The sequence below is a fragment of the Schistocerca piceifrons genome, chromosome 4 (assembly GCF_021461385.2).
Source record: "Schistocerca piceifrons isolate TAMUIC-IGC-003096 chromosome 4, iqSchPice1.1, whole genome shotgun sequence".
NCBI lineage: Eukaryota > Metazoa > Arthropoda > Insecta > Orthoptera > Acrididae > Schistocerca > Schistocerca piceifrons.
Genome location: NC_060141.1, coordinates 799,143,902 through 799,171,565, shown reverse-complemented (window position 1 = coordinate 799,171,565; position 27,664 = coordinate 799,143,902). Strand labels below are relative to the sequence as shown.

General features: G+C 42.9%; 1 protein-coding gene across 1 annotated transcript in view; it reads left to right on the top strand.

Moving 5' to 3' along the window:
• The window catches only part of LOC124796181 (polyglutamylase complex subunit TTLL1-like), a 66,544-nt gene extending 39,992 nt beyond the window's left edge, over positions 1-26,552 (top strand). The window contains exons 6-8 of the mRNA XM_047260271.1: positions 2,935-3,165; positions 14,653-14,762; positions 26,435-26,552. Coding sequence (XP_047116227.1) covers positions 2,935-3,165; positions 14,653-14,762; positions 26,435-26,552 — 459 coding nt within the window. The remainder of the gene's footprint in view (positions 1-2,934; positions 3,166-14,652; positions 14,763-26,434) is intronic.
• Positions 26,553-27,664: the final 1,112 nt, after the last annotated feature.

Here is a 27,664-nt window from a genome sequence, read left to right as displayed (position 1 = left end):
GCACAATGAAATATTTCGATAAAACCTTTCATCCCCCATTTCACCTCGATAGCAGCTGAATTTCCAAAAACACTGAAATATGCATTTTTTATTTCTAACTGAAGCCAAAATTAAATTTTCATACATTTAGGATTAAAAATGCTTTTATAATGGAATATTTTCACAAAAAGTCTCACACTGTATTTCGCCCCCATAGGGATTAAGTTTCCAGGAACACTGAAACACGTCTCCTTTTATTTGTAATAGAGAAGTCAAATATCAATGTTCACAGACAAAGCTTTAAATATACATTAGTAGTTCTTAAATAACAAAGTATTACCAAATAAGGCTTTTACCCACTATTTCACCCTAATGGGATTAAATTTCCAAAAATGCTGAAACATGTAATTCTTTATTTCTATTCGAGAAACCAGATACCAATTTTCGTAGGCCTAACTTCAAAGTAGCCTTAACTGTGGCTTTTTCAAAAAACGTTTCATCCCCTATTTCAACCCCGTTGGGCCTAGAATTTTAAAAAAAAATCCCTTCTTAAACGACGCCTTCAGTATAAAATGCACTCCTCCTCCAAATTTCAAGTTTCTGTCATCAGCGGTTTGGGTTGGGCGATGATAAGTCAGTCAGTCAGTGAGGACATTGCCTTTTATGTACAGAGGTTGTTAACGCTGTCAGTGGACCAGAGAGGAGTTAAATATGCAGCAATAAAAGCTTTTGATCATTTTCCCAATAACAGAAAATGACTGGCTAATTTGGAATCATTTCTCCTGGACAACTCTTTCTATTCCATTAACGAATTTCCACTTAAAAATTGACAGCAGTAAAAAATATACGAGGGTCACTCCAAAAGAAATGCACACTTTTTTTTAATACATCTTTTATTCTACATGTTTGAAAGTTTTACAGTGTGTTGATACATCCTTTAGAAACAATATTTTCATTTCTCCACATAATTTCCATCCCTCTCAACTGCCTTACGCCATCTTGGAACCAGCGCCTGTATACCCGCACGGTAAAATTCTGGACAAACGTGTTGGGGCCACTGTTTGGCAGCGTGCACAAGGAGTCATCATCTTTAAATCTTGTTCGACGAAGAGAGCCTTTCAGTTTCCCAAAGAGGTGATATTCACATGGAGCCAGGTTAGGACGGTAAGGCGGGTGTTTCAGTGTTGTCCATCCGAGTTTTGTGGTCGCTTCCATGGTTTTTTGACTGACATGTGGCCGCGCATTGTCGTGCAACAGCGAAACATCCTGCTTTTGCCGATGTGGTCGAACACGACTCAGTCGAGCTTGAAGTTTCTTCAGCGTCATCACATATGCATCAGAATTTATGGTGGTTCCACTTGGCATGATGTCCACAAGCAAGAGTCCTTCGGAACCGAAAAACACCGTAGCCATAACATTTCCAGTAGAAGGTGTGGTTTTAATATTTTTTTCTTATGTGGATTTGCATGAAGCCACTCCATTGATTGCCTCTTCGTCCTTGGTGAAAAGTGATGGAGCCATGTTTCATGACCTGTCACAGTTCTTCCAAGAAATTCATCTCCACCATTCTCGTACTGTCCGAAAAGTTCGCTGCATACCGTTTTTCTTGTTTCTTTGTGAGCCACTGTCAACATCCTGGGAACACACCTGGCACAAACCTTTTTTAACGCCAACGCTTTCAGTATTCGGCAAACTCTTCCTTCCCCTATCCCAACGTAGCGTGACAATTCGTTCACTGTGATGCGTCTGTCAACAGTCATCAATTCGTTATCTCTCTGCACATTGTCTGGAGTGTGTGCAGTACGAGGCCTGCCGCTGCGAGGACAATCCTCAATATTGCCGTGCCCGCTTTCATCACGTAACATGCTTGCCCACCGACTAACTGTACTGCGATCGACAGCAGCATCTCCATACACCTTTTTCAACCTCTTGTGGATGTTTCCCACTGTCTCGTTTTCACAGCACAGGAATTCTATGACACCACGTTGCTTCTGACGAACGTCAAATGTAGCAGCCATCTTGAAGACATTCTGTGACGGCGCCATTCACGGGAACAGGTTGAACTAAGTTTGAAAACAAGCGGGAAGGATGTATCTAGACTCTGTAAAACTTTCACACATGCAAAATGAAAACTGTATGTTTACAAAAATAGTGTGCATTTCTTTTGGAGTGACCCTCGTACTTGTTTTAAGTGTAGTTGCGTGAGTTGGCATAAAATGGTAACCTGTTCATTAATGTTAACACTAATCTGGTATACTTTTGTGTTAGCAGAAGGGCCAACACCGTGTTACGAGTGGAGGCTGAAATGCACTCGTTTTAGCTCACGAAGGCTGGCGTGAGGAGGGAAGAACTATACTGACATGGGGTCTGGAACATGACAAGGAATGAGAATTCAGAAAACGGACGTAATTAGTTTGATACTTAACTTTAATCCATTAATGACTAACGTCGCTCTTGACGGTACATGATTCACAGTATTATCTGTTCAGAATATATTCTTGAAAATAGTAATTATAGTAACTGAATATGGCACCTTGCTAGGTCGTAGCAAATGACGTAGCTGAAGGCTAAGCTGAACTGTCGTCTCTGCAAATGAGAACGTATGTAGGCAGTGAACCATCGCTAGCAAAGTCGGCTGTACAACTGGGGCGAGTGCTATGGAGTCTCACTAGACTAGACCTGCCGTGTGGCGGCGCTCGGTCTGCAATCTCTGATAGTGGCGACGCGCGGGTCCGACGTATACTAACGGACCGCGGCCGATTTAAAGGCTACCACTTAGCAAGTGTGGTGTCTGGCGTAACACCACATATACATATCCTGTAAACTGACTCGTTCCACATAATTTCCGTAAAGGAATCGTTAAAATTATCTATGTAACATGAAACTAGCTAACTAAGTTGGTGAATTAAAAGTCACGAATTACGCCAACGAGCCCCGGCGCCCGCTTGCCCGCAGACGGAGTACAAGGAGGGCCACGGCGGCAAGTGGGGGGTGGAGAACCTGCGCCTCTACCTGGAGGGCACCCGCGGCGCCGCCGTCACCCAGAAGCTCTTCGACGACATCTCGTGGCTGATCGTGCACTCGCTCAAGGCGGCGGTGCCCGTCATGGTCAACGACCGCCACTGCTTCGAGTGCTACGGCTACGACATCATCATCGACAAGAACCTCAAGCCGTGGCTCATAGAGGTGAGCCGGCCTTCCATCTTTGCCATCATCTTCTGATACAACCATTAAGGTTTTCCACTTATACCTGAAACCTGTTCGTGCACTGCTATGTGCTTTGAGTATGGTGAATATACAGAGCTCAGATCGCCTGCCAGTACTGACTGAAGAAGTGATTACTGTAAGGTGGAAGGATTATACAGAGGGACTATGCAAGGGAAACGAATTTGTGGACAGTATTATAGAAATGGAAGAGGATGTAGATGAGAATGAGTTGGTAGATATGATTTTACGAGCATTGCGTGACAGATGGCTGAAAGATCAAAGGTGATGCAAGGCTGATGGAATAGACGACATTCCTCCAGGATTATTGAGGTACTTGGGAAACCTAGCCAAGACAGAACTATTCCATATGGTATGCAAGACTTTTGAGTCAGGAAAAATGTACTCACACCTCAACGAGAAACGTAATAATTTCAAAGATAGTGGGTAATGAGAGATGTGAGTCCTACTGAACCGTCAGCTAAAGTAGTCATATTTGCAAAATACTGGCACACATTATTTAAATAATAATGGAAAAATTGGTGGAAGATGACCCTGAGAATGATCAGATTGGGTTCCGGAGAAGTGTACGAACACGGGGATCAGCTGACCCCACGACTTATCTTAGAATAAAGCTCAAAAAAGTATGTACATAGCATTTTTATACTTACAGAAAAATTTTTCAATGTTGTCTGGAAGACACTATTTTCAGTTATGAACGTAGCATGAATAAAGTACAGTGAGCGGAAGCTCGTTTACAAAATGTAGCAAAGCTAATCAGCAGTTCTAAAGTCGAAAGACATGAAACGGAAGCAGGAGCTGAGAGTATATTGAGACAGGATTGTTGCGTACCACCTCTGTCATCCAGTCCACATATTAGGAAAACACTAAAGGAAACCGAGGAGAAATTGGAAAGGGCATCAAAGTTCATGGAGAACATATGAAATAACGAATAATTGCTGATAACACTGTAATTGTGTCGCATCTGCATCTACACCTATTAACCACCATTCTCTTCACCCTTAAATGCTTGACAGAAACATCAACGAACCACTTTCAGCCTATTTCTCTGCCAAGCTACTCTCGAATAACACGTGGCAGAAATAAAACTTAAATCTTTCTGACCAAAGTCCAATACGTTAAGATGTTCGTTTATCCCTATGAACGTGGGAGTCAACGAAATATTTTCGCATTTGGAGAAGAAGATTGGTGACTGACATTGATTGAAACTGAGATTCTGCCACGAAGAGAAACACCTTCATTTTAATGACTGCCGCTCCAATCCGCGTATCTTATCTTTGACACCTTCTTTCCTTTTTCGCTGTCTTCCGCCAATCCTTCCTGGCAAGGATCCCATACCATGCAGCAGTACTCCAGAAGGGAACGGACAGGCGTAATGTAAGTATTAGAACAACCCTCTCCATTGTTGCCAAATTTATTCAAGATGGCGGAGCTAAATGGGGACGATAGATATGGCAATATCGCAATGACGTCATGGCAGAAGTACAGATTTTGGCGGGAAAATAGGTCAATTGGGCCATTTCCACTAACCTAACACCTTCCCCTCCAATCCTCCCCTCCCCCCCCCCCCAGAAAATGGAGGTAAGTTCAAATTCCAGCAGAACAATGCAACACATCACGGCTATCTCCACCAACCTAAGAAAATGGCGGGGAAGAAGGACACTTGGGCTACCGCCACTAACCTAAGTCATCCAAAAACCAACTCTTCCTAGGAATTGGCACGAGGTCTCAGCATGTGTTGGATACGATAGATATAAGCCTTTATTTTGCAGGCAGTCTTTATTAAAATCATTAGAGGCAGTAACTCCTTCCAGTGTGTTCGCCACAAGGTCTGGAGTCTAACTGATTTCGTGCACAGGACTGCTACAAGAACCAGAGGGCACTGTTGTACCTCCTATGATGGAATCCAAGATGGCGGTCTGGGGAGGAAAATTGGCGGGGAAAGTACTCAGATTGTGCTGGGCTGCTGGATATGTTGGATGCAAGTCTTTATTTAAACAATTTTAGGCAGTAGCCCCATCCACTGCGTCCATCATGAGTACCAGAGTCCAACTGACCTAGTACACTGTACTGTCACTATAGTGCAGTTTGATCCAGTGGTGGTCTGTGGGAATATGGTAGGAAAATGACTGAGCCTCTGCTGGGCTGCTGGAGAGAGGAAGGGGTGTACTCTATTTATTTAGGGACGGATTTCACAAAGTTTATTTATTGCACTGATACAAAACATATGCTCTGACGTGCTTGGGTCGAAATTCACAGCCTACAGACCCGTAAACTACTCGTAAATCACCGAAATAATGCAGTAAACTGATGTACAGACACGCAAACAATTCGTAAATTGTCATGATCATGCATGTATAATGCTCTGCAAACACGCTTGCTAATTGTAAACTGTTGAAATAAGGCATTGAACAGCCTACAGAACTGCAAACTACTCGCAAATCACCGAAACAATGCAGTTCACTGATATGCACACACCTATTATATTTACTACACTAATACAAAACACTCGCCCTGCCACGCTTGAGGTCGTAGTAAGAAGTCTACAGACCTGCAAACTACTTGTAAATCATCGAAATAATGCAGTACACTGATGTGCAGAGGCGCAAACAACTCGTAAATTGTCAAAATAATGCATGTAAAAGGCTGCAAACATGCTTGCCTCTACCTGTGGATACAGACGTCACAGGTCTCGCTATACAAATCTGTAAACCACTGAGTAGCTAAAAACTTACCCAATCTGCTTAGACCTTTAAGTGAAAAATCGAAAACAGTAGAGGAAACTGCTCTTTCCATTCGTGAATACTGCTGCCAGTGATGTAACAGATTCCAAATCATAGCTATAATTCACAAAGTCAACTAAAGTGTTTCTCATGTCTAGACACCCAGAAAACGTGTCTTATACCCGTCTTTCACCTGCGAAAAAACCACAGCCGCTGTTCTCTCAACTAAATAAAGGTGTGAAATAAGCAACCACACATCCATATCGAATATTCTCAAACTTCAACATGATCACGAAAGCTGTCCAACACATACTAAACATTAATTCGCTATTCGGCCATCGAGAGGTCAACACGGTTGAGTCAGTCCTGCATCTCAACAGGTCTCTCCTTTCTGACAGCTCCTACCATTAGCCAGAAACGTGAATCATAGCATCCACATGCCATCAGCACTGTGCGGCACACACACCTAGTCAGAAAATCATTCTATGTAACTGGTCACATATGTATTTAATCCCAGGACTTACAATTAAATATTAGAATCATCATCTCAGTTGAACGACATTCATCAATGAGTGAACTTTCGGCAATACACCCTGCTGCCGGGTGGGACTCTGCAAACAGAAATATCTGTACCATTTTTATGACTTGACATACTCTTCCCTTTGCTATGACAGTGTCTCACCCCCAATCCATACCCTCTTTACGACTGGACATAGCCATTTCCTTTGCAAATATAGGAACACAAACACATACTTTACAAGCCTGATGCTCAAGGCGAACCTATCGCACAACCCCTACTACTAAGTATAATACTTCGCCAATAACTTATTGCTGACGATACGAAATAATACTGTCCAAAAGTCTGTCTGGTTCTACAGATGCACACAAGTATTCATGTTAAAAGCTATACTGGCTTTATAAATCGAGGTATGGCATTACCTCTGAATGAATTGGGCTTTCCCAGCCAAACATATTGTCACTCAATATAGACGGTGATCATAGGAGTGTATTTTATCAGACCAGCAGGTCAATTACACATGGCCCACAATGCAACCTCGTGATAAAATCGCTGAATTTTGAAAGTGATTTGGCTAAGGAACGGGGTATGAAACTGTTATTTGCAGATCCCTCATGTAGCCCCTAGATGTTTCTCCAGTATTTGTAATGTATTCTGTCTCGATACCATGTCTGAGGTTCCACAATATATCTACTGGATTATGGGTGATGGTTGATTGAGAAGGATCACAAACAGTAGATGGCATGGTGATTGATGTCATAAGAAATGTACACAGGCTTCTCAGATCTCTAGTGTTTCGCTATCTGCTAGAAATTATATCTGTGATTTGGAATCAAGTCTTTCCATTCAACCACATGCATGTGTTTGATACAATGGAGAAGTCCTTTAATGATTACAGCCAGTCTGCTACAGTAAAATGGTTTTAGGTAGTCCCTACACGTCTTGCAACAGCTGTCATTTCTGATACTTAGTGCATGAGACCATTCCAATGTAAACTGGAACGGAGCGTAAGTCAGAGAGAGCAATATCAACCACTTTCTGCAACATGCATAGAAATAGAGTGATGTGAGTTGGTGTGACAGGACCGCGATTTGACGATTTGGTGGAAATAGGAAAAGTTGTCATAACTCTGCCAACAGTGTATGAAGTGTAAGGTCAGCGCCAAATGAAGCCTGCCCGTGCAGCACTAGATGGTATACAAGACAGTACGGGAACTGGGAGAAGGGCGAGGATTTTGCTACTGCATTGAAGTGCGTCCCCAAACTAAATACAGATACCACAGCCTGAAGCACATCTATGTACCTCAGGGCCCATTCACGTCTATCAGTCCAACATACTATCTTCTACAGCACTTTACAATATTTGAGAGGTCGACTTGGCTCCTATTTTACATAGCCATGTGACATCGGTATAACATTGAGAACCACTTAGATGGTGAGTCACCGTGCGCCAATTTAACAGCAATGTGTCAGCCACACTGGGCAGTTAAGCATGTAATCACAGCTATACGCAGCTCGCATGTCCCATTAGGATCGCTAGGGGGAAAGCAGTCGATGTTATTCTGGAACAGATTGTTATAGCGCAGCCTGTGACGTCGGTATTCATACGGAGAGGGGTATCGCGCCAGCAATGGTAAACACACATGCCCGGATTCGTCTCGCATATGGAACTGGTATGAGTGTGCCACCTGGCATGTGCACTTTGGAGTTCTGTAGGGGACCAGTTTGCTGATAAGTCGAAAGCGTTTTCATACGTGCACTGAGTGTTAGTGCAGTGCATTATATTCAGCTGTTTAAGCGTTGTGAGCGTGTTGGCAGAGAGTCATATATGCATTATTTCGGTGATTTGCGAGCTGTTTCCGTGTCTGTTACATTACTTTGTGAACAAGTCTATAGGCAGTGCAATGCATGATTTCGACAAATGACAATCAGCAAGCATTTTTGCAGCCTTTTACATGTATTATTTTGACAATTTACGAGTTGTTTGCGTCCCTGCACATCAGTTTACTGTTTTTTTTGGTGATTTACAAGTAGTTTGCATTATGAAGGTTGTGAATTGCGACCCCAAAGCATGTCAGAGAGTGTTTTGTATCAGTGTAATTAACTATGTGATACCGCCCCAAAATAAATTGTTCCAAAATAAATAAAGTTCACTCCTTCCACTCTCCAGCAGCCCAGCACAGGCTCAGTCATTTTCACGCCATTTTTCCCACAGACCGCCATAGGATGAAAGCACACACTGGCGACAGTATTGTGTACTAAGGCAGTTTGATTCTGGACCTAATGGTGGACACATTGGATGGAGCTACTGCCTAAAATTGTTTAAATAGAGACATAAAATAAAGACTTACATCCAACCTATCCACCAACCCAGCACAGGCTGAGTCCTATTCCCGCCATTTTCTCTTCTGGACCAGTATCTTGGATACGTCATGGAAGGGACAACAGTGCCTTCTGGTGGCAGTACTGTGTAATAGGCCAGTTGGACTCCGGACCTCGTAGTGGACACACTGGACGGAGCTACTGCCTTAAATTATTTAAATAAAGCCTGAAAATAAAGACTTACATCCAACCTATCCACTACCCCAGCACAGGCGTAGTTCTTTTCCCGCCATTTTCCCCCCTGGACCAGCATCTTGGATTTTGTCACAAAATGGACGATGGTGCCCTCTGGTGGCTCTACTGTGTACTAGCTCAGCTGGACTCTGGACCTCGTGATGAACACACTGGATGGAGGTACTGCCTCTAATTGTTTAAATAAGGACTGCCTGCAAAATAAAGTCTTACATCCACCCTATCCATCACAGGCTGAGTCCTTTTCCTGCCAATTCCTAGGAAGAGGAGGCGGTGGGATGACTTAGGTTAGTGGAGGTAGGCCAAGTGCCCTTTTCTTCCGCCATTTTCTTAGGTTAGTGGAGGTAGCTGTGGTGTGTTGCCTTGTCCTCCTGGAATTTGAACTTACCGCCATTTTCTGTGCGGGTGGGAGAGGGTTAGAGAGGATGTGGTTAGGTTAGTGGAGGTAGTGCAATTGACCTATTTTCCCGCCAGATTTTGAACTTACCACCATGACGTTATTGCGACTTTGCCATATCTATCGCTGCCATCTAGGATCCGTCATCTTGAATAATTTTGGCAACATTGGAGAGTGGGATGGTATGAAGATTGTTCTACTACTAATGTAGGCAGTCTCTTTGAGCGGATTTGTTGCATCTTTAAACAGATCCGCCAACAAACCGCAGTATTTAGTTCGCCTTCCCCACAACGTTTTCTATAGGATGGTTCCTGTTCAAGTCGTTTGTAACTGCAATCCCTAGGTATTTATTTGAACTAACAGCCTTTAGATTCGTGCGGTTCATAATGCAACGATAATTCATTGGATTCCTTTTAGAATTCACGTGTATTGCTCTTAGCACTCGTGTGTATACAGATATAATATCTAAGTCAGTTTGCAATTGGTGTTGATACGCTGGTGATTTTACTAGACAGTATCATCTGCAAACGATCTAAGAGCGCCGCTCAGATCGTGTCTTAAATCTGTTATGTAAATTAGGAACAACAGAGAGTCTATCAGATTCTCTTGGGGAACGCCAGATATCGCTTCTGTAATACTCGATGACTTTCCTTCAATTACTTCGAACTGTGACATTTGTGATAAAGTGTCAGGAATCAACTCTCACAGCTGCGATGGGACTCCAAAGATACGCAGTGTAATTAGAAGCAGTTTGTGGGTAAACCTGGCAAAAGCCTTCTGGAAATCTAGAAATACTGAATCAATTTGGGAACCCCAGATGATAGCACTCATTACTTAGTGTGAATATAGAGGCTGTTGTGTTTCACAAGATGGATGTTTTCTGAATCCGCTCTTATATGTTTCAACAGGTCGTTTTCGACGATTGAATTCCTTATGTTCGCACACAATGTTTTACCAAAATCCTATTGAAGTTCAGCGTCCGTAATTTCTTATTCATGTAATATTTGCAACTTAGAGTTACAACAGTATATGTCACTCCTCGAGCGAGCGGTTATTCATGAAATAGTGCTAAATATGGAGCTAATTGTATCAGCATACTCCAGAAGGAACACGTCTTGATACTAAAATTTGCCTTTATTGCTTGATTCAAGTTACCTTGCAACTCTGAGGGTATCTACCACTATGTTACTCATGTTGGTGGCTGTTCGTGCTTTGAATTCTGGAATATTTAAATTGATTAAGTTTATTTTGCTGCTCTGAGGTTATCTACTACTAAGTTACCCTTGTTGGCAACTGTTCCTGCTTTCAGTTCTAGAATATTTACTGCGTCTTCTTTGGTAGAGGAATTTCAGAAAACCATGCTTAGTAACTCCGCTTTAGTGGCACCGTCATCGGTAACATTCCCGTTGCTAATCGGCCAGTGAAGGTATTGAATCTTTTCTTGCCGCTGATGTGTTTTACAGAGTTTCGTTGTGGAAACCACTAAAATTCAACGCTAAATTTGGAGCTTCAGTAGAGCATCGACAAGCTTATAAGTTTCTCGTTATTTGAAATCTGGCATGCTCTTTTCGTTGCTTTCGTAAAAGAGTCCTTCCGCCTCTTATTAATTTTCCTTGTTACAAATCCCTCATTTGCACCAATACTATTCCGCTAAGTCACATGTGGTCTAAGTTACATAGTTTGTTTGGAAAGTATGGAGGCTGTATTATAGGAAGGCGTCAGGTGAATTTTTATATATTTTTAAATAGATATATTTTACGTTGACTATTGGTGAGTTTAGATGTTACGGCATTCAAGCTCCCTACAACCACCTTTCGGTCATTTATCACTGTGTGCATCTAGGAGCCCGCTGTTTGCTCAGCATTACTTGTTTTTTGAGAGATGATGATTTTTATTGCAGCCACATACACTTCAAGTTGGCTCCTGAACTAATTGCTCAACATAATTTTCGAAGGAAACATTTAGTGACATTCCGTGTGAAATTTAATGCCTACCACCGATTTTACACATGTATTTTCGCCAATAAGGGAAGGTCAGATTGAAGTCACAGCCCACTATATTTCTATAAATGACCTTGACGAAATGAGACAAAAATATTCATTAAACCTTTCAGGAACCGTATTTCGTGAATTGAGGCTCGGTAAAAGGAACCAGTTATTACTTTATTACGGTTGTTAAGTGTAACCTCTGCTCATACTAGCTGACAGCAATTATCCACTTCAACGTCGCTACGATATAAAGAACTTCTAACAGTAACAAACTCATGTCCACGAGCTGAATGCAATCCATCACTTATGAACACAGTTAGGTCCTTAGTAAAAGGCTCTGCTGAACTTATTCCGGCTACTGCCAGATTTCAGTATCCATAAGGATTTGACCTTCTGAGCTTTCTATTAGCGTTTGGAACTCTGTTTTTTTCAACACAGACACGAAAATTTGCAGCTGCAATGCCAATGGTTCCTGGAGATATCCTCCCCTGTGTTAGACATGCACCCTTTGAGACCGAAGCTCTGTTTCTAGTTTTCCTAGAAACTCTAACCAAAAAAAACTACCCTGTCGATTCCACTCAGCCCCCGCTACCCGTACCCCTGCTTCCTGTATGTAATGGACCCCTCAGCTTTCAGTAGGTCGTAAGACCTCTCCACCTTAAGACGCAAGAGTAGGAACCTGCAGCCTTCTGAGCCTCTGGTTAGACCAACTCTCTACCAAATGTCCGTTGTCGGTCCTGTCGAAAATGCTACACATAGTGACCTCTCTCTTCATCTTGTAAGCAAGCCTGGCCCTCTTTACACACCGTATATCAACTGGAAACCAAAAAGATTTCTTCCTGTTCCAAAGCGACACACGTCGTTACTAGCTGCAGGTGCCACTACCTACAGTTCGCTACCATGACCTCTTCAGGGCATCCGAAAGGACACGTTCTACGCCCGCGCTGACTCCATCCAGTACGTACACAAATTGGACAATGGATTTCTTCCCCTCATCGGCAGTCATACGCCTAATAACTTCCGTCACGCAGGCGTTAAATAACTTGAGACAGAAGTTAAACGTAATAGATAATGTCTTGAAAAGAGGGTTGAAAATTACATAAACGAAAGTGAAACAAGGGTAATGATGGATTGTAGTCGAATGAAATCAAGGAATGCTGAAAGAATTAGATTAGGGAATAAGATAGTAACATTGTTCGACTAGCTTGCTCATTGTGCTAGAAATAGAGATGTACACTACATATGCAATAGCAAGAAAATACACTAGCAACAGCAAGACAGAAATAAAGGACTTCGCACCTCAAAGGAATTATCCGAATGGGACGGAAATCGGAAGATATGCTTTACATCTACATTCAAACAAATAATTTCAGTTTCAGTAAATTTGGATGATTCATTCACGAGAAAGAGCTTCACAAATTGAGCAAATCAATAAAGAGTTGGTCCACCTCTGGTCATTATACAAGCAGTCATTCGGCTTGGTATTTGTTGACAGTGTTGTTGGATGTCCTCCTGAGGGATACAGCGCCAAATTCTGTCCAGTTGGAGCTTTAGATGGTCAAAATCCAGATGTGGTTGGAGGGCCCTGTTCACTAGTATGGGTATTTTGACGTGGCCATATATATATATATATATATATATATATATATATATATATATATATATATATATATTCACTGTCGTTTCATGTTAAGAATATCAGCTTATTCCCAAGAAATAGCAATTTTCAGTCAGTTAATACTCAACAGAAACCCAATCTGCATTTGGATCGCACTTCCTTAACTCTTGTGCACAAAGATGCTCAGTATAATGCTGCATCCATTTCAATAAGCTCCCACAAAAATTCAAAAATCTTAGCAGTAATCCGAACTGTTTCAAATCGAAACCGAAGAGTCTCCTCATGGGTCATTCCTTCTATTCTGTTGAGGAGTTCCTTGAAAAATGAAGCTGATTCTTATATTACATTGTTGATTGCGTCTTCGTAAGCGTATGGCTTGACTTTTTTCGGGTTCGTAAACGTTTTATTTCATCTCTTATTACTTTTACGTTGTAATTTCATGTACTGACACGTTCCATGACCTTGGAGATTTGCTCCTTAGTTTGGTCCTACGGAACTAGACGTGTAAACAAAATAAATAAAAAATACTACTCCAGACCTTCTTAAATGGGCAGATATCCATCAACCTTGCTGGCGAAGGTACGGTTAGAAAAATGCGAAGAGAAGCAGCTGAAACTCTCGCCGTGTGTTGGTGGACATTATTTTGCTAAAATGTAAGCCCAGGATGGTTTGCCATGAAGGCCAACAAAACGGGGCTCAGAATGTCGTCGACATCGCTTCTAATCAAATGTCGAGTGATTCACCGATTACTCCAACTGGCTTCTTCGAGCCCAGCTACACGTCCTCTCTCAAATGCTGACATCTGAACATATCTTTCATAAGCCCTTCTGTAAAGCATAGTTGCTGTTCAATTGAGATCATGGAATGATATTCGCAAAAACCTTACGCGCTGGTATCTACACGTCCCCTGTTTGCTATCCTTGCCAGCTACCTAGTGAATTGCAATGCAACGTCATACATTTATTCATCGGCCACCAAATTGAACAGTTTTACATTTTCTGTCAATATCTGGACGAATATCAATTTGTGACCAATTTGCATGACTCTTCCGTTGTGCGTCACTTTTTTCTTTCTTTTTTGTCTTGCGGAGTGTTTCGTGAAAAAGAGAAATTTGTTAACCTCCAATACAAAATAAAATGTTAGGATATCGTTCTGAAAGTAATTTCCTAGTTTGTAGCATTATACGGGAATGAAATGAGGAGGATAAGCTGTTCAGATGAGAAGGAGATATAAGATTTTGAAATGCACTATTACAGAAGAACTCTGAAGACTCAACGGATAGCTCAGATAACTGTTGGAAAGGCACCCAGTCGATTAGGAGAGTAAAGAAATTTAGAGCACAACTGACAAAGAGAACGAGTCGTTTGACCGGATACGTCATGAAGTATAAAGAAATCGTTAATTTGGTAATGAAGAAACCTGTGGAGGGGAGGGGGAGGCTAGCACTTGACTATTGTTAGCAGATTCCAGTGGAAGTAGTTGCTGGTAAGTATGCAGAGTTGAATAGGCTTGCACAGGACGGAGTAGCGTGCAATGCTGCAACAAACCAGTCTTATGACTGAAGACAACGTGCAGTCTGCCTTGCCCCACACATACAGTAGTCATAAGCTTGTTGTGTTTCTTCTGTTACAGATCAACGCTTCACCTTCTATGACATCAACAACTATTAAAGACCGCATCCTTAAAACGAAGTTGATAGACAACATTTTAAACGTCGTTCTGCCCCCTGACGGCTTCCCGAGGTGAGTACGTGACTTCAGCAGTCAAAAATTAACTGCGTGTTTTACTTTCGGACAGTTGACTAACACTGTTGTACTCTCTAAGACTGCAGATGTGTGTGCAAGTTGCGTTTGTGTGTGTGTGTGTGTGTGTGTGTGTGTGTGTGTTCGTGTGTGTGTGCGTGTGTGTATGTGTGTCTACTGCTGCCAAAGGCCTTAATCGCCGAAAGCTTTAATTATGTGAATCTTTTTACTGTGCCTATCGCGACTCAGCATCTCCGCTATATGGTAGCAACCTTCGTTCTCTGGTATTCCACGTGATTTCCACGAGTGACGAGCCAGTACAGACAGATTTGGAAAACGGAGGAACGTTAAGCCGACCCATTCACTTTCGGCATTACCACTCACGGCGTTAACCCTATACTCTGCGTAGATCTTCTGGCTAAATCTTCAGAGTTTGCATCTTTGCTCTTGCTTCTTACCTCTCCAATCATCCTTATCCTTTGAGAATTTCAAAACCCGACGTCCTTTTTTTTTTACGATTTATAAGTCACTGCAACAGTGCCCTTATGATAATTTTCTGCCAATTTCTTCCACTGTGTCACTACTTTAATTCTCCTTGCCACATTACAGCGTCCAACTATTACCACAAAAAAGTCTTCTTTCCACAAAATACCACTCCTTTCACCCGTAATAATCAGTCATGCCCATCTTGGCACTTGAATCTCCTCTGTTCAACTGTCCGTACATGATAATTCGATTCTCCTTTCCACGTGTAACAGTCCATTCGTTACCACGAAGAAAAACAACTTCTCCGCAGAATACAGCTTACCACTCCACTATTAAACTGAGATGTTACTCCTGTCCATCTTTACACATCAGCATCCTCTCCTCAGTTGTCATTTCTGCGATAAAGTTTAAAAACATTAACTTTCAGTTATGGCAACAAAGCACTCTCTGCATCGTTGACATAATATAAACTACATAAAACATGAAATAAATGGATTCATACAACATTCGCTTCAGATCTGTATGTAAATACAACTGAAGACCAAAAGACGCAATACGATGCAATTATTCGAATGAGACGGAAATCGGTACACGTTACGTAAGTATACAGGCAAACAAATGATCGCAGCATGTCATTCTCAATGAAGAGAAGCCTTCAGAAGTAAGAGTGATTTCAGGTGTGCCGCAGGGGAGTGTCGTAGGACCGTTGCTATTCACAATATATATGAATGACCTTGTGGATAACATCGGAAGTTCACTGAGGCTTTTTGCGGATGATGCTGTAGTATATCGAGAGGTTGTAACAATGGAAAATTGTACTGAAATTCAGGAGGGTCTGCAACGAATTGACGCATGGTGCAGGAAACGGCAATTGAATCTCAATGTAGGCAAGTGTAATGTGCTGCGAATACATAGAAAAAAAGATCCTTTATCATTTAGCTACAATATAGCAGGTCAGCAACTGGAAGCAGTTAATTCCATAAATTATATGGAGGTATGCATTAGGAGTGATTTAAAATGGATTGACCATATAAAATTAATCGTCGGTAAAGCAGATGCCAGATTGAGATTCGTTGGAAGAATCCTAAGGAAATGCAATCCGTAAACAAAGGAAGCAGGTTACAGTACATTTGTTCGCCCACTGCTTGAATACAGTTCACCGTGTGGGATCCGTACCAGATAGGGTTGATAAAAGAGATAGAGAAGATCCAACGGAGAGCAGCGCGCTTCATTACAGGATCATTTAGTAATCGCGAAAGCGTTACGGAGATGATAGATAAACTCCAGTGGAAGACTCTGCAGGAGAGACGCTCAGTAGCTCGGTACGAGCTTTTGTTGAAGTTTCGAGAACATACCTTCACCGAGGAGTCAAGCAGTATATTGCTCCCTCCTACGTAAATCTCGCGAAGAGACCATGAGGATAAAATCAGAGAGATTAGAGCCCACACAGAAGCATGCCGACAATCTTTCTTTCCACGAACAATACGAGACTGGAATAGAAGGGAGAACCGACAGAGGTACTCAAGGTACCCTCCGAAATACACCGTCAGGTGGCTTGCGGAGTGTGGATGTAGATGTAGATGACTGCAAGTCCAGAAAGATTGCATGATTCTTCCAAGAGAAAGAGATCCACAAATTGAGCAAGTCAGTGATGTGTTCATCGACCTCTCGCTCTTAGTCTAGGAGTTATTCTACTTGGCACTTGTTGATAGTATCGTTGGATGTCATCCTGAGGGATATCGTGCCGATTTCTGTCCAATTTGCGCGTTAGATCTTCAAAATCCCGAAGTGGTTGGAGGGACCTATAATGCTCCAAACGTTCTCAATTGGGGACAGATCCGGCGAACTTACTGGAGAAGGTACGATTTGGCAAGCACGAAGACAGGCAATTGGAACTCTCGCCGTTTGCGGGCGGGCGTCACAGGATGACTTGCCATGAAGGACAACAAAACGGGGCATAGAATATCCTAGACGTATCACTGTCCAGTAAGGATGCCGCGGACGACAGGCAAAGGGTTTCTGCTACGAAAAGGAAGGGCATCCCGAACCATCACTCGTGGTTGTCAGGCCGTATGATGGGCGAGAGCGAGGCTTTTAGCCCACTGCTGTCTGAGGCACAATGCAAGGCGAGACTCATCAGCGAAGGAAGTTTTACTCCAGTCATTGAGATTCCATGCGGAAGACATGATTGGAGACACCCCGGACAGAGGTGGGATACCAAAATGAGAGTTGTCCTCAATACGACCCGACAACAACGAATGATGTTCTGGGAAGCCGTTTCGTTTCGTAACGTGAAATCTTTGGTCGTCATCTGTGGCACCTTTAACAGCACAGCGATACGCCAACAACATTGTACGTCCCGGTTTGTTGGCCTTTCATGCCAACCCATCCTGGGCTTACATTTCAGCTAGATAATGCCGGCCCACAAACGCCGAGAGTATCTACTGCTTCCCTTCGTGCTTGTCAAACCCTACCTTGGCGAGCAAGCTCGCCCTGATATCTCCCTAGGTGAAAACGTTTGGAGCATTATGGGCGGGGCTCTACGACCAGCTCGGAATTTTGACGACCTAACGCGCCATTTGCCCAGAATTCCACAAGATATTCACAGGAAGCACATCAAACAGCTCTGTCAGTCAGTGCCAAGCCGAGTAACTGCTTGCATAAGGACCAGGAGTGGACTAAAGCGAAACTGACTTGCTCCATTGTGAAACTCTTTGTCCTGAATAAATCGTCCAATTGTCCTGCAACTGTAATCATTTGTTTGTCCGTATATCTTCATCACATCTACCGAATTCCACTCCATTCCGTTAATTCCTTCGTGGTCCGTCGTTTTTCTGCCTTACAGTGTATACCAAAACTTATATAGATACCGATTGATTAAATCAACATCAGATACATTCTCCGTCACTCAAAATAAGATGAAATAAATTATGAGGAGGAACTGAACTGAAAGCCAAAAAATAAAAAAAAAAATAAAAAAAATTAAGAGACAACTCGACTAAAAGAAGTGATCCGTTGACGGGACACATCCTGACGCATCAAGTAACAGGGAAGTGAGGGACGTAAAAATTATAGAAAGAGACATGGGGATGAACACGATAAAGGGGTCAAAACGGATGGAGGCAGCAGTAGGTACTTGGAGATGAAGAGCCTTGTACAGATTAGGCAAACGTGCACAGCTCCACAGATTCAGTCTTTGAATTAAAGACCACAACAACAATAATAACAATAACAATTTTGCGGTGCCATGTGCTGTTGTTTGATTAAATGATAACATGAATCTAACTTCTTTGGCAATTTGCTTTAACCACGTGAATTGACCACATTTTGCAAAATTATAAATAAATTTCGAATCCTACCGAAATAAACTTAACCAGTATGTCCCCATATTTTTTTTATAAACGTTAATAAATCCAAACCCCCCAGCTGCACATTTTGTAGTGACTACAGCCCGAAGGTAATACGCAGAGCGTCAAACTTACGCTGCCGTAGAAGGAGAGCTTCTGTAAAGTTTGGAAGGTAGGAGACGGATACTGGCAGAAGTAAAGCTATGAGTAGCTGCCGTGAGTCGTGCTTCGGTATCTCAGTTGGTAGAGCACTTGCCCGCGAAAGGCAAAGGTCCCGAGTTCGAGTCTCGGTCGGGCACACAGTTTTAATCTGCCAGGAAGTTTCTTACGCTGCCGTATCTGTTTACTGTATTTATCTATGATTATTACTATACTTTTGTTTCGTTAAATTATTGCAAATTAATTCCAGAAAACTTAAGCTGTGCCTAGATGCGTTTTTCCAGCCCAGTATAGCAGCTGGCATTTTAGCCTTTTAACAAAAGATTTAAAGTTCCTATCAGGTATCTCTGTCCAGCATTGCTGCTCATCGGAGAATCTGCGTTTCGTTTAATGGGACATGACAAAGAGCAATTGCTTACTGTGACGGAGTGCACTGTTTAGTGTGTTTAAAGGCACATAACAAGGTGTAACAATGATATTAGCACTATATACACTGATGAGGTGAAACGTTATGTCCACCTTCCGAACTCAGTACAGCAGCGATTCTGCGTGCCATTGTTACGACAAGTCCAACGTAGGTTCTTGGGAGTATGTGGCAACAGATGTTTATGCGTAGTGTACGCGATTCCCAGATGCTTCCGTCGGATTAAAATGAGGCTAATTCACTTTCAAAGACATGAACATGAATTCACCTCCATGCGCCTCAAACAACTGACGCACGAATTGGGCCTTTGATGAGAACAGTGATCCAGCTTCTAATCTCCCCCCTCCATCCTAATTCCAGTTATTGTCCACAATGAGCAAAGTCTTTTATGAAGAAGTCGTGAAGGGCGAAGATTACAAGAAACTTTCTAGTTTACTTAGTTTTTCGTGTAGGGTTAGCTCCACTTCTTCTTGCCTAGGAGTCTTATTCTTGAAGTTGAAATTCTTACATTTTAGGACGAATTGATCCAAATAAATTTGAAGACTGTTGCACAATTTTTGTTGTTATGTTATTACATTTTGTGACATTTTACTATATCGTACAGTCTTTTGAATTTTAACATTAACAAAGCCTAAATTACATTGTTTGCCCAAAATACAAAAATACGTCCGATCACATCAGAGGCATGCTTACTAGTATCTCACTCAGCGAAAAGAACAGTATTAAAGGGTTTACAAGCGTTCTTGAGAAATGAATTTCTATTAGTTTCGATTATTATTTTATAATTGACTCCAGAAATAAACATAGTAAACAGTACTAGATTGCGTAATTAATTATAGAAATTTTAAGCGTGCCAAATAATTCGTAATTTCAAATGTTTCTAAAAAATTCAGAGCTAGTTCTTATCGATTGTGACATCGAAAAGGAAGTAATTCCTTTTCGTAAATTCTAGCTTGAAATACAGCATATAGTGTATAGAATTATATGAAAGTTTTCAGCAAAGCAGATGAGATAATACTGACCTATGTAAAATTAGAAAAACAACACTGGTATTACAACTAATGTTGAGGAGAATTAATGCCTTAGGATGATTTCCCGTTACAGAGAGAAAGATGCCATCGCTGCCGGGGATGACACCGAACATGAAGGAATTCCGGTGGTCGGTAATAATGTTCACGTTGTCCTCAGATATCGTGGTGTGTTGGATTACTACCACGGGTTTACTACCCCTCAAAGCATAATGGTGCCCACACTGGATGCTCGTCTGTTGCACGCTGCGCGTCTCGAACAGCCGTTCGCTGTACGATGGCGTATCCCGACACCACAATCGACCAAGTGTAACAAGAAACGGATAGTCATCGAGTAAATCAGTGAATTCTGGCGTTCCCCAAGTTAGTTTTATAGGCCGTTGGCTGTTCCTTATCAATATAAACGATTTGGGAGACAATCTGAGCATCCGTCTTCGGTTGTTTGCAGATGACGCTGTCATTTATCGGCCAATCAAGTCATCAGAATATCAAAACAAACTGCAAAACGGTTTAGAAAAAATATCTGAATGGTGCGAAAAGTGGCAGTTGACCCTAAATAACTAAAAGTGCGATGTCATCCACGTCAGTGCTAAAAGCAGCTCGTTAAACCTCGGTTACACGATAAATCAGTCTAATATAAACGCCGCCGGCCGGGGTGACCGAGCGGTTCTAGGCGCTACAGTCTGGAACTGCGCGACCGCTACGGCCGCAGGTTCGAATCCTGCCTCGGGCATGGATGTGTGTGATGTCCTTAGGTTAGTTAGGTTTAAGTAGTTCTAAGTTCTAGGGGACTCATGACCTCAGAAGTTAAGTCCCATAGTCCTGAGAGCCATTTTTTGAATTCAGCTAAATACCTAGGTATTACTATTACGAACAACTCAAATTGGAAGAAACACATAGAAAATGTTGTAGGGAAGGCTAACTAAAGACCGCGTTTTATTGGCAGGATACTTAGAAAATGTAATGGACCTACTAAGGAGACACTACTCTCGTCCGTCCTCTTTTAGAATACCGCTGCGCCGTGTGGGATCCTTACCAGATAGGGCGGACGGAGTACATCGAAACGTTCAAATGAAGTAAGTACGTTTTTTACTATCGCGAAATATGAGAGAGAGTGTCACAGAAATGATACAGGACTTGGGCCGGACATCATTAAAAGAAAGGCGTTTTTCGTTGCGACGGAATCTTCTAACGAAATTGCAATCACCATCTTCCTCCTCCGAATGTGAAAATATTTTGTTGACACCGACCTATATATCATCACGATAAAATAACGAAAATCAGAGCTCCTACCGAAAGATATAGGTGTTCATTTTTTCCGCGCGCTATACGAGATAGAAAGATATAATAGAGATATAATAGAGAATTGTGAAGGTGGTTCGATGAATCCTCTGCCAGACACTTAAATTTGATTTGCAGAGTATGCAAGTAGATGTAGACGTGGATTCAAATCCTCTGTTCATAAACATCTTCTCACTCCTGTATCCACTAAACAACCACACAGCGTGTGAGTAGGACACAACACTATCTACCAGAATCCTTCACTTCGCCTATTTCGTTAACCCCAATTCTGATGTTAACTTTCTTGTTGTAGTCATTTCTGCTGCTTCTCTTTAATTTTTGTTTTTATTTTATTTACTCTCAATCCATAATCTCCACTCATTAGATATTCATCACTTTCAACATATCCTGTAAGTGCTCTTAACTTTCATTGAAGATAGCAGTGTCATCAACGAATCTTACGACTGATATCCTTTTACCGTGAATTTTAATCTCACTTTTTATCCTTGCTTTTATTTCCGTCATTGCTTATTCGATGTGCAGATTGAACAGTAGAGGCGAAAGACGAAGTCCCCGTCTTACAACCTTTTTAATCTGAGCACTTCGTTCTTCGTCTTGTAGTCTTATTTTTCCGCCTCGGTTCTTGTTCGCGTTGAACGAGGGTTGGAACTTTAATACTGGCAACTATTTATTTACAGCTCGTACAAAATAGATACGTGTTTCAAAGTTTTGCTGACCTTCAATGTAGTCACCTAGCATTGTGTATAACCTGTTGTCAGCAACGTGGAAGTCCTAGGATACTCTTCGCAGTGCCAGTTGTGTTGACAGTTCGAGGGGCGCGGTCTATTGCCCGACGAATTTGTAGCAGTTCTGAAGCGAATGCCGTGAAGTGTTTCGTTGGTTCAGGAATGGAGTTGAGCTCATGAGGGCTTAAGTCAGGGGAGTACGGTACTTGGTATAGCACTTAGCAGCTCCATCAGTCAAACACATCAGTAACAGCTTGCAATGTACGTGCTTGAGCATTGTCCTGCAAAATGATGGTCAGGTTCTGCAGAAAGTGTCATCACTTCTGTGACTATGCTGTTCATTTTTGGAACACAACCTACGAACAGCTTAGAGACAGAAATGATGACACTTTCTGCAGAACCTGACCATCATTTTGCAGGACAATTCTCAAGCAGGTACAGTGCAAGCTGTTACTGATTTGTTTGACTGATGGGACTGCTAAGTGCTATACCACCTACTGCACTCCCCTGACTTAAGCCCTCGTGAGTTCAACTCGATTTCTAAACTGAAGGAAACACTTCACGGCATTCACTTCAGAACTGCTACAAATTCGTTGGGCAATAGACCGCGCTGCTCGAACTGTCAATACAATTGGCACTGCTAAGAGTGTCCTACGGCTTCCACATCGCTGGCAACGAGTTATACACAATGCTGGTGACTACATTGAAGGTCTGTAAATAAAAAGTTGGCACCATTAAAGTTCCAACCCTCGTTTATTAGCTATCTTTCCTTACAGCTTACCCACATTTCTCTCGGAATTTCGAACACCTTGCCTCACTTGACACTATCGAACGCTGTTTCCACATCGACAAAGGCAATCCATTGTAAGACGGTCCGAACTGGATGGTCCTGTGCCCAGTACGATGTGTTTGGGTCAACATGGGAACACAATGGCGTGTCTGCCTTAGAGCCCCATTTGCAACGATGTGCGCTGAACGGCGGGCTCCGAAATGATTATGCTTGCGCAAGCACTGTACTTTGCCGTCTGTTCTGTCACATACTGCTCTACACAGCAGGAAAGCCTCCGGCCTGCACTTCCTGTGACGAGGCGCGTGGCGTCCAACACTTTGTCGGATACTCGTTGTTTCTCTCTCCTCCAACAACTTTCCATAGATGCTTGCGACAGTAAAAAGGAGACAGTCAACCAGTTTCTCAGTTTGCGAGATGCTCGCTCCCAGACGCCGTGCGATAACAGTCTGTCCCTTATCAAAGTCGCTAATGTCAATGGATGTGCCCATCTTGGGCCAGTCTTGTCACTGCAAAAAGTTCAAGGTTTGCACTTGGAAAGCTGCTGAATTCTTGGCTTCTGTCGGGGCCCGCGAAGATTAGGATCAGCTGGACAGCTATACAACCAATCGTCTTATACGGAATAGAGATATGGACTATGAGGCAGGAGATAGAAAGGAAACGCCTGACATTTGAGAATGCTGTTCTGAGACATAGTTTTTGGTCAGTGAATAACGATGGAGGAAAAGGAAAAATCGCGTATTCCAACACATATACAAGTCTCTGGACATTGTGGCTGTTATTATAGAGATGAGACTGACGTAGGACAGGCACGTTCTGCATCGAGAAGGCCAGATTACGAGGCAGGTGGTGCAAGAAGACATCAGAGGCAACAGTCCGAGGGGAAGACCACGTCTGAGGTGGACTGATGGGATCAGAGAGGTTATGCGTAAGATGGGACTTGCTGGAGAGGACGTCACGGACCGAGGAAGATGGGACAGCCCGAAAACTGGCTGCAATTTGTGTGGCCATCGAAGTAGTAAATCGTTACTAGAATAATTACCCATTCATCTCTGCTCCGCATATACAGGGTGGTCCATTGATAGTGACCGGGCCAAATATCTCACGAAATATTCATCAAACGAAAAAACTACAAAGGACGAAACTCGTCTACCTTGAAGGGGGGAACCAGATGGCGCTATGGTTGGCCCGCTAGCTGGCGTTACCATAGGTCAAAGGGATGTCAACTGCGTTTTTTAAAATAGGAACACCCATTTTTATTACATATTCGTGTAGTACGTAAAGAAATATGAATGTTTTAGTTGGACCACTATTTTCGCTTTGTGACAGATGGCGCTGTAATAGCCACAAACGTATAAGTACGTGCGGACGGTATTTGCTTCGTGAAACATTACCCGTCTTAAAATGGACCGTTTACCAATTGCGGTAAAGGTCGATATCGTGTTGCTGTATGGCTATTGTGATCAAAATGCCCAACGGGCGTGTGCTATGTATGCTGCTCGGTATCCTGGACGACATCATCCAAGTGTCCGGACCGTTCGCCGGATAGTTACGTTATTTAAAGAAACAGCGACATGTGAAACGTCACTCACGACCTGGAGCGAATGATGATGCCCAAGTAGGGGTTTTAGCTGCTGTCGCGTCTAATCCGCACATCAGTAGCAGACAAATTGCACGAGAATCGGGAATCTCAAATACGTCGGTGTTGAGAATGCTGCATCAACATCGATTGCACCCGTACCATTTTCGATGCACCAGGAATTGCATGGTGAGGACTTTGCCACTGGGCAAACGAGAAATTACGTGACGATGACAGATTTTTTGCACGCGTTCTGTTTAGTGACGAAGCGTCATTCACCAGCAGCGCTAACGTAAACCGGCATATTATGCACTATTGGGAAACGAAAAATCCACGATGGCTGCGACAAATGGAACATCAGCGACCTTGGCGGGTTAACATATGGTGCGGCATTATGGGAGGAAGGATTATTGTTCCTCATTTTATCGATGCCAGTCTAAATGGTGCAATGTATGCTGATTTGCTACGTAATGTTCTACCGATGTTACTACAAGATGTTTAACTGCATGACAGAATGGCGACGTACTTAACAACATGATGGGTGTCCGGCACATAGCTCGCGTGCGGTTGGAGAGGTATGATATGTGGATTGGTCGTCGAAGCACCATACCATGGCCCGCACGTTCACCAGATCTGACGTCTGCGGATTTCTTTCTGTGGGGAAAGTTGAAGCATATTTGCCATCGTGATCGACCGACAACGCCTGACAACACGCGTCAGCGCATTGTCAATGCATGTGCGAACATTACGGAAGTGCGAACTACTCGCTGTTGAGAGGAATGTCGTTACACGTATTGCCAAATGCATTGAGGTTGACGGACATCATTTTGAGAATTTATTGCATTAATGAGGTATTTAAAGGTAATCACAATGTAACAGCATGCGTTCTCAAAAAATGGCTCTGAGCACTATGGGACTTAACTTCTGAGGTCATCAGCCTCCTAGAACTTAAATCTACTTAAACCTGACTAATCTAAGGACATCACACAGATCTATGCACGAGGCAGGATTCGAACCTGCGACCGTAGCATGCGTTCTTATAAATGATAAGTTCACAAAGGTACATATATCACATTGGAACAACGGAAGTAAAATGTTCAAACGCACCTAGGATCAGTATTTTAATTTAAGAAACCTACCTGTTACCAACTGTTCGACTAAAATTGTGAGCCATATATCTGTGACTATTACAGCGCCATCTACCAGAAATCGAAAAGAAATGGTCCAGCTAAAACGTTCATATTTCTTTACGTACTACACGAATATGTAATAAAAAATAGGGGTTCCTATTTTAAAAAACGCGGTTGATATTCGTTTGACCTATGGCAGGGCCATCTAGCGGGCCCACCATAGCGCCATCTGGTTTCCGCCTTCAAGCTAGACAAGTTGTGTTCTTTGTAGCTTTTCCGTTTGACGCTTATTTCGTGAGATATTTGCCCCGGTCACTATCAATGGACCACCCTGTATATGCGCAGCAGAGATGAATAGGTAATCATTCTTGTAGCGATTTACTACCAGGATGGCCACAAAAACTTCAGCCGCTTTTCGGCCTCCCCAATCTTCCTCAGTGCATGACATCCTCGCTAGCTAGTGCCATCTTACACATTACCTCTTTGAACCCAACAGTCCACCTCACCCGTGACCACGATCAATGGACCACCCTGTATACTGTCCTTACCGCGTCACTTTCGGTGGGTGGTGCTCATAATGCTTTGGCTCACCAGGTAAGACACGTACGCCATAGAATTTGTAGGGTGTGCTGTTGAAAAGTGTGGCCACGTAACGATGTATTTTGCCGAGAGAGCTGTGCTTTGTCGTGTCGTGTCGCGGTGCAGCGCCCGCTGGAACAAGGTGCCGAGCGCCAAGGCCCTGGGGGAGTTCGAGCTGCTGCTGGACGAGGAGCTGGCGGCGGTGCACGAGCGCGCCTACTGCTCTCCCAGGGCGGGCCGCTGACCTGGCGGCGACGCCCCCGCCACCGCTGCCAACCACCCACTGCCTCGCACTGCGACCACACGTCGGGTGAACCGCATCCGGAGTCCACCTGTCGCCGTTTGAAAAAAATCTTCTCAAAATCAAGCGTCAAATACAGTATTGGAATCGTTCTGTGTTGCTAGATTCTAATAATGACACGGTTTCCGTACCGTCAGAAATGTCGAGTCGTTAAAACACAAACGTTTCAAACACGCTGCATGTAGTTTGCAAAATTATCATGTTACAGTAAAGTTTTTTGTCCACTTCTGTTTTTAAAGTCTGTTTCCATTCCATTTGTAAATTTAAAAACCTGCTGTAGTCTTCAGAAATTATGCAAAATGATCAATTAAAATGCGCTGCTGGCCATTAAAATTGCTACACCAAGATGAAATGCAAATGATAAACGGGTATTCATTAGACAATTATGTTATACTACAACTGACATGTAATTACATTTTCAGGCTATTTGGGTGAATAGATCCTAAGAAATCAGTGCCCAGAACAACTACCTCTGGCCGTAATATCGGCCTTGATACGCATGGGCATTGAGTCAAACAGAGCTTGGATGCGTGTACAGGTACAGCTGCCCATGCAGCTTCAACACGATATCACAGGTCATGAAGAGTAGTGACTGGCGTATTGTGACGAGCCAGTTGCTCGGCCACCATTGACCAGACATTTTCAATTGGTGAGAGATCTGAGGATTGTGCTGGCCAGGGCAGCAGTCGGAACATTTTCTGTATCCAGAAAGGTCCGTATAGGACGTGCAACATGCGGTCGTGCATTACCCTGCTGAAATGTAGGGTTTCGTAGGGTCGAATGAAGGGTAGAGTTACCAGTCGCAACAGATCTGAAATGTAACGTCCACTGTTCAAAGTGTCGTCAATGCGAACACGAGGTGACCGAGACGTGTAACCAATGGCTCCCCATACCATCACGCCGGGTGATACGCCAGTATGCCGATGACGAATACACGCTTCCAATGTGCATTGACGGCGATGTCACCAAACACGGATGCGACCATCATGATGCTGTAAACAGAACCTGGATTCGTCCGAAAAAATGACGTTTTGCTATTCGTGCATCCAGGTTAG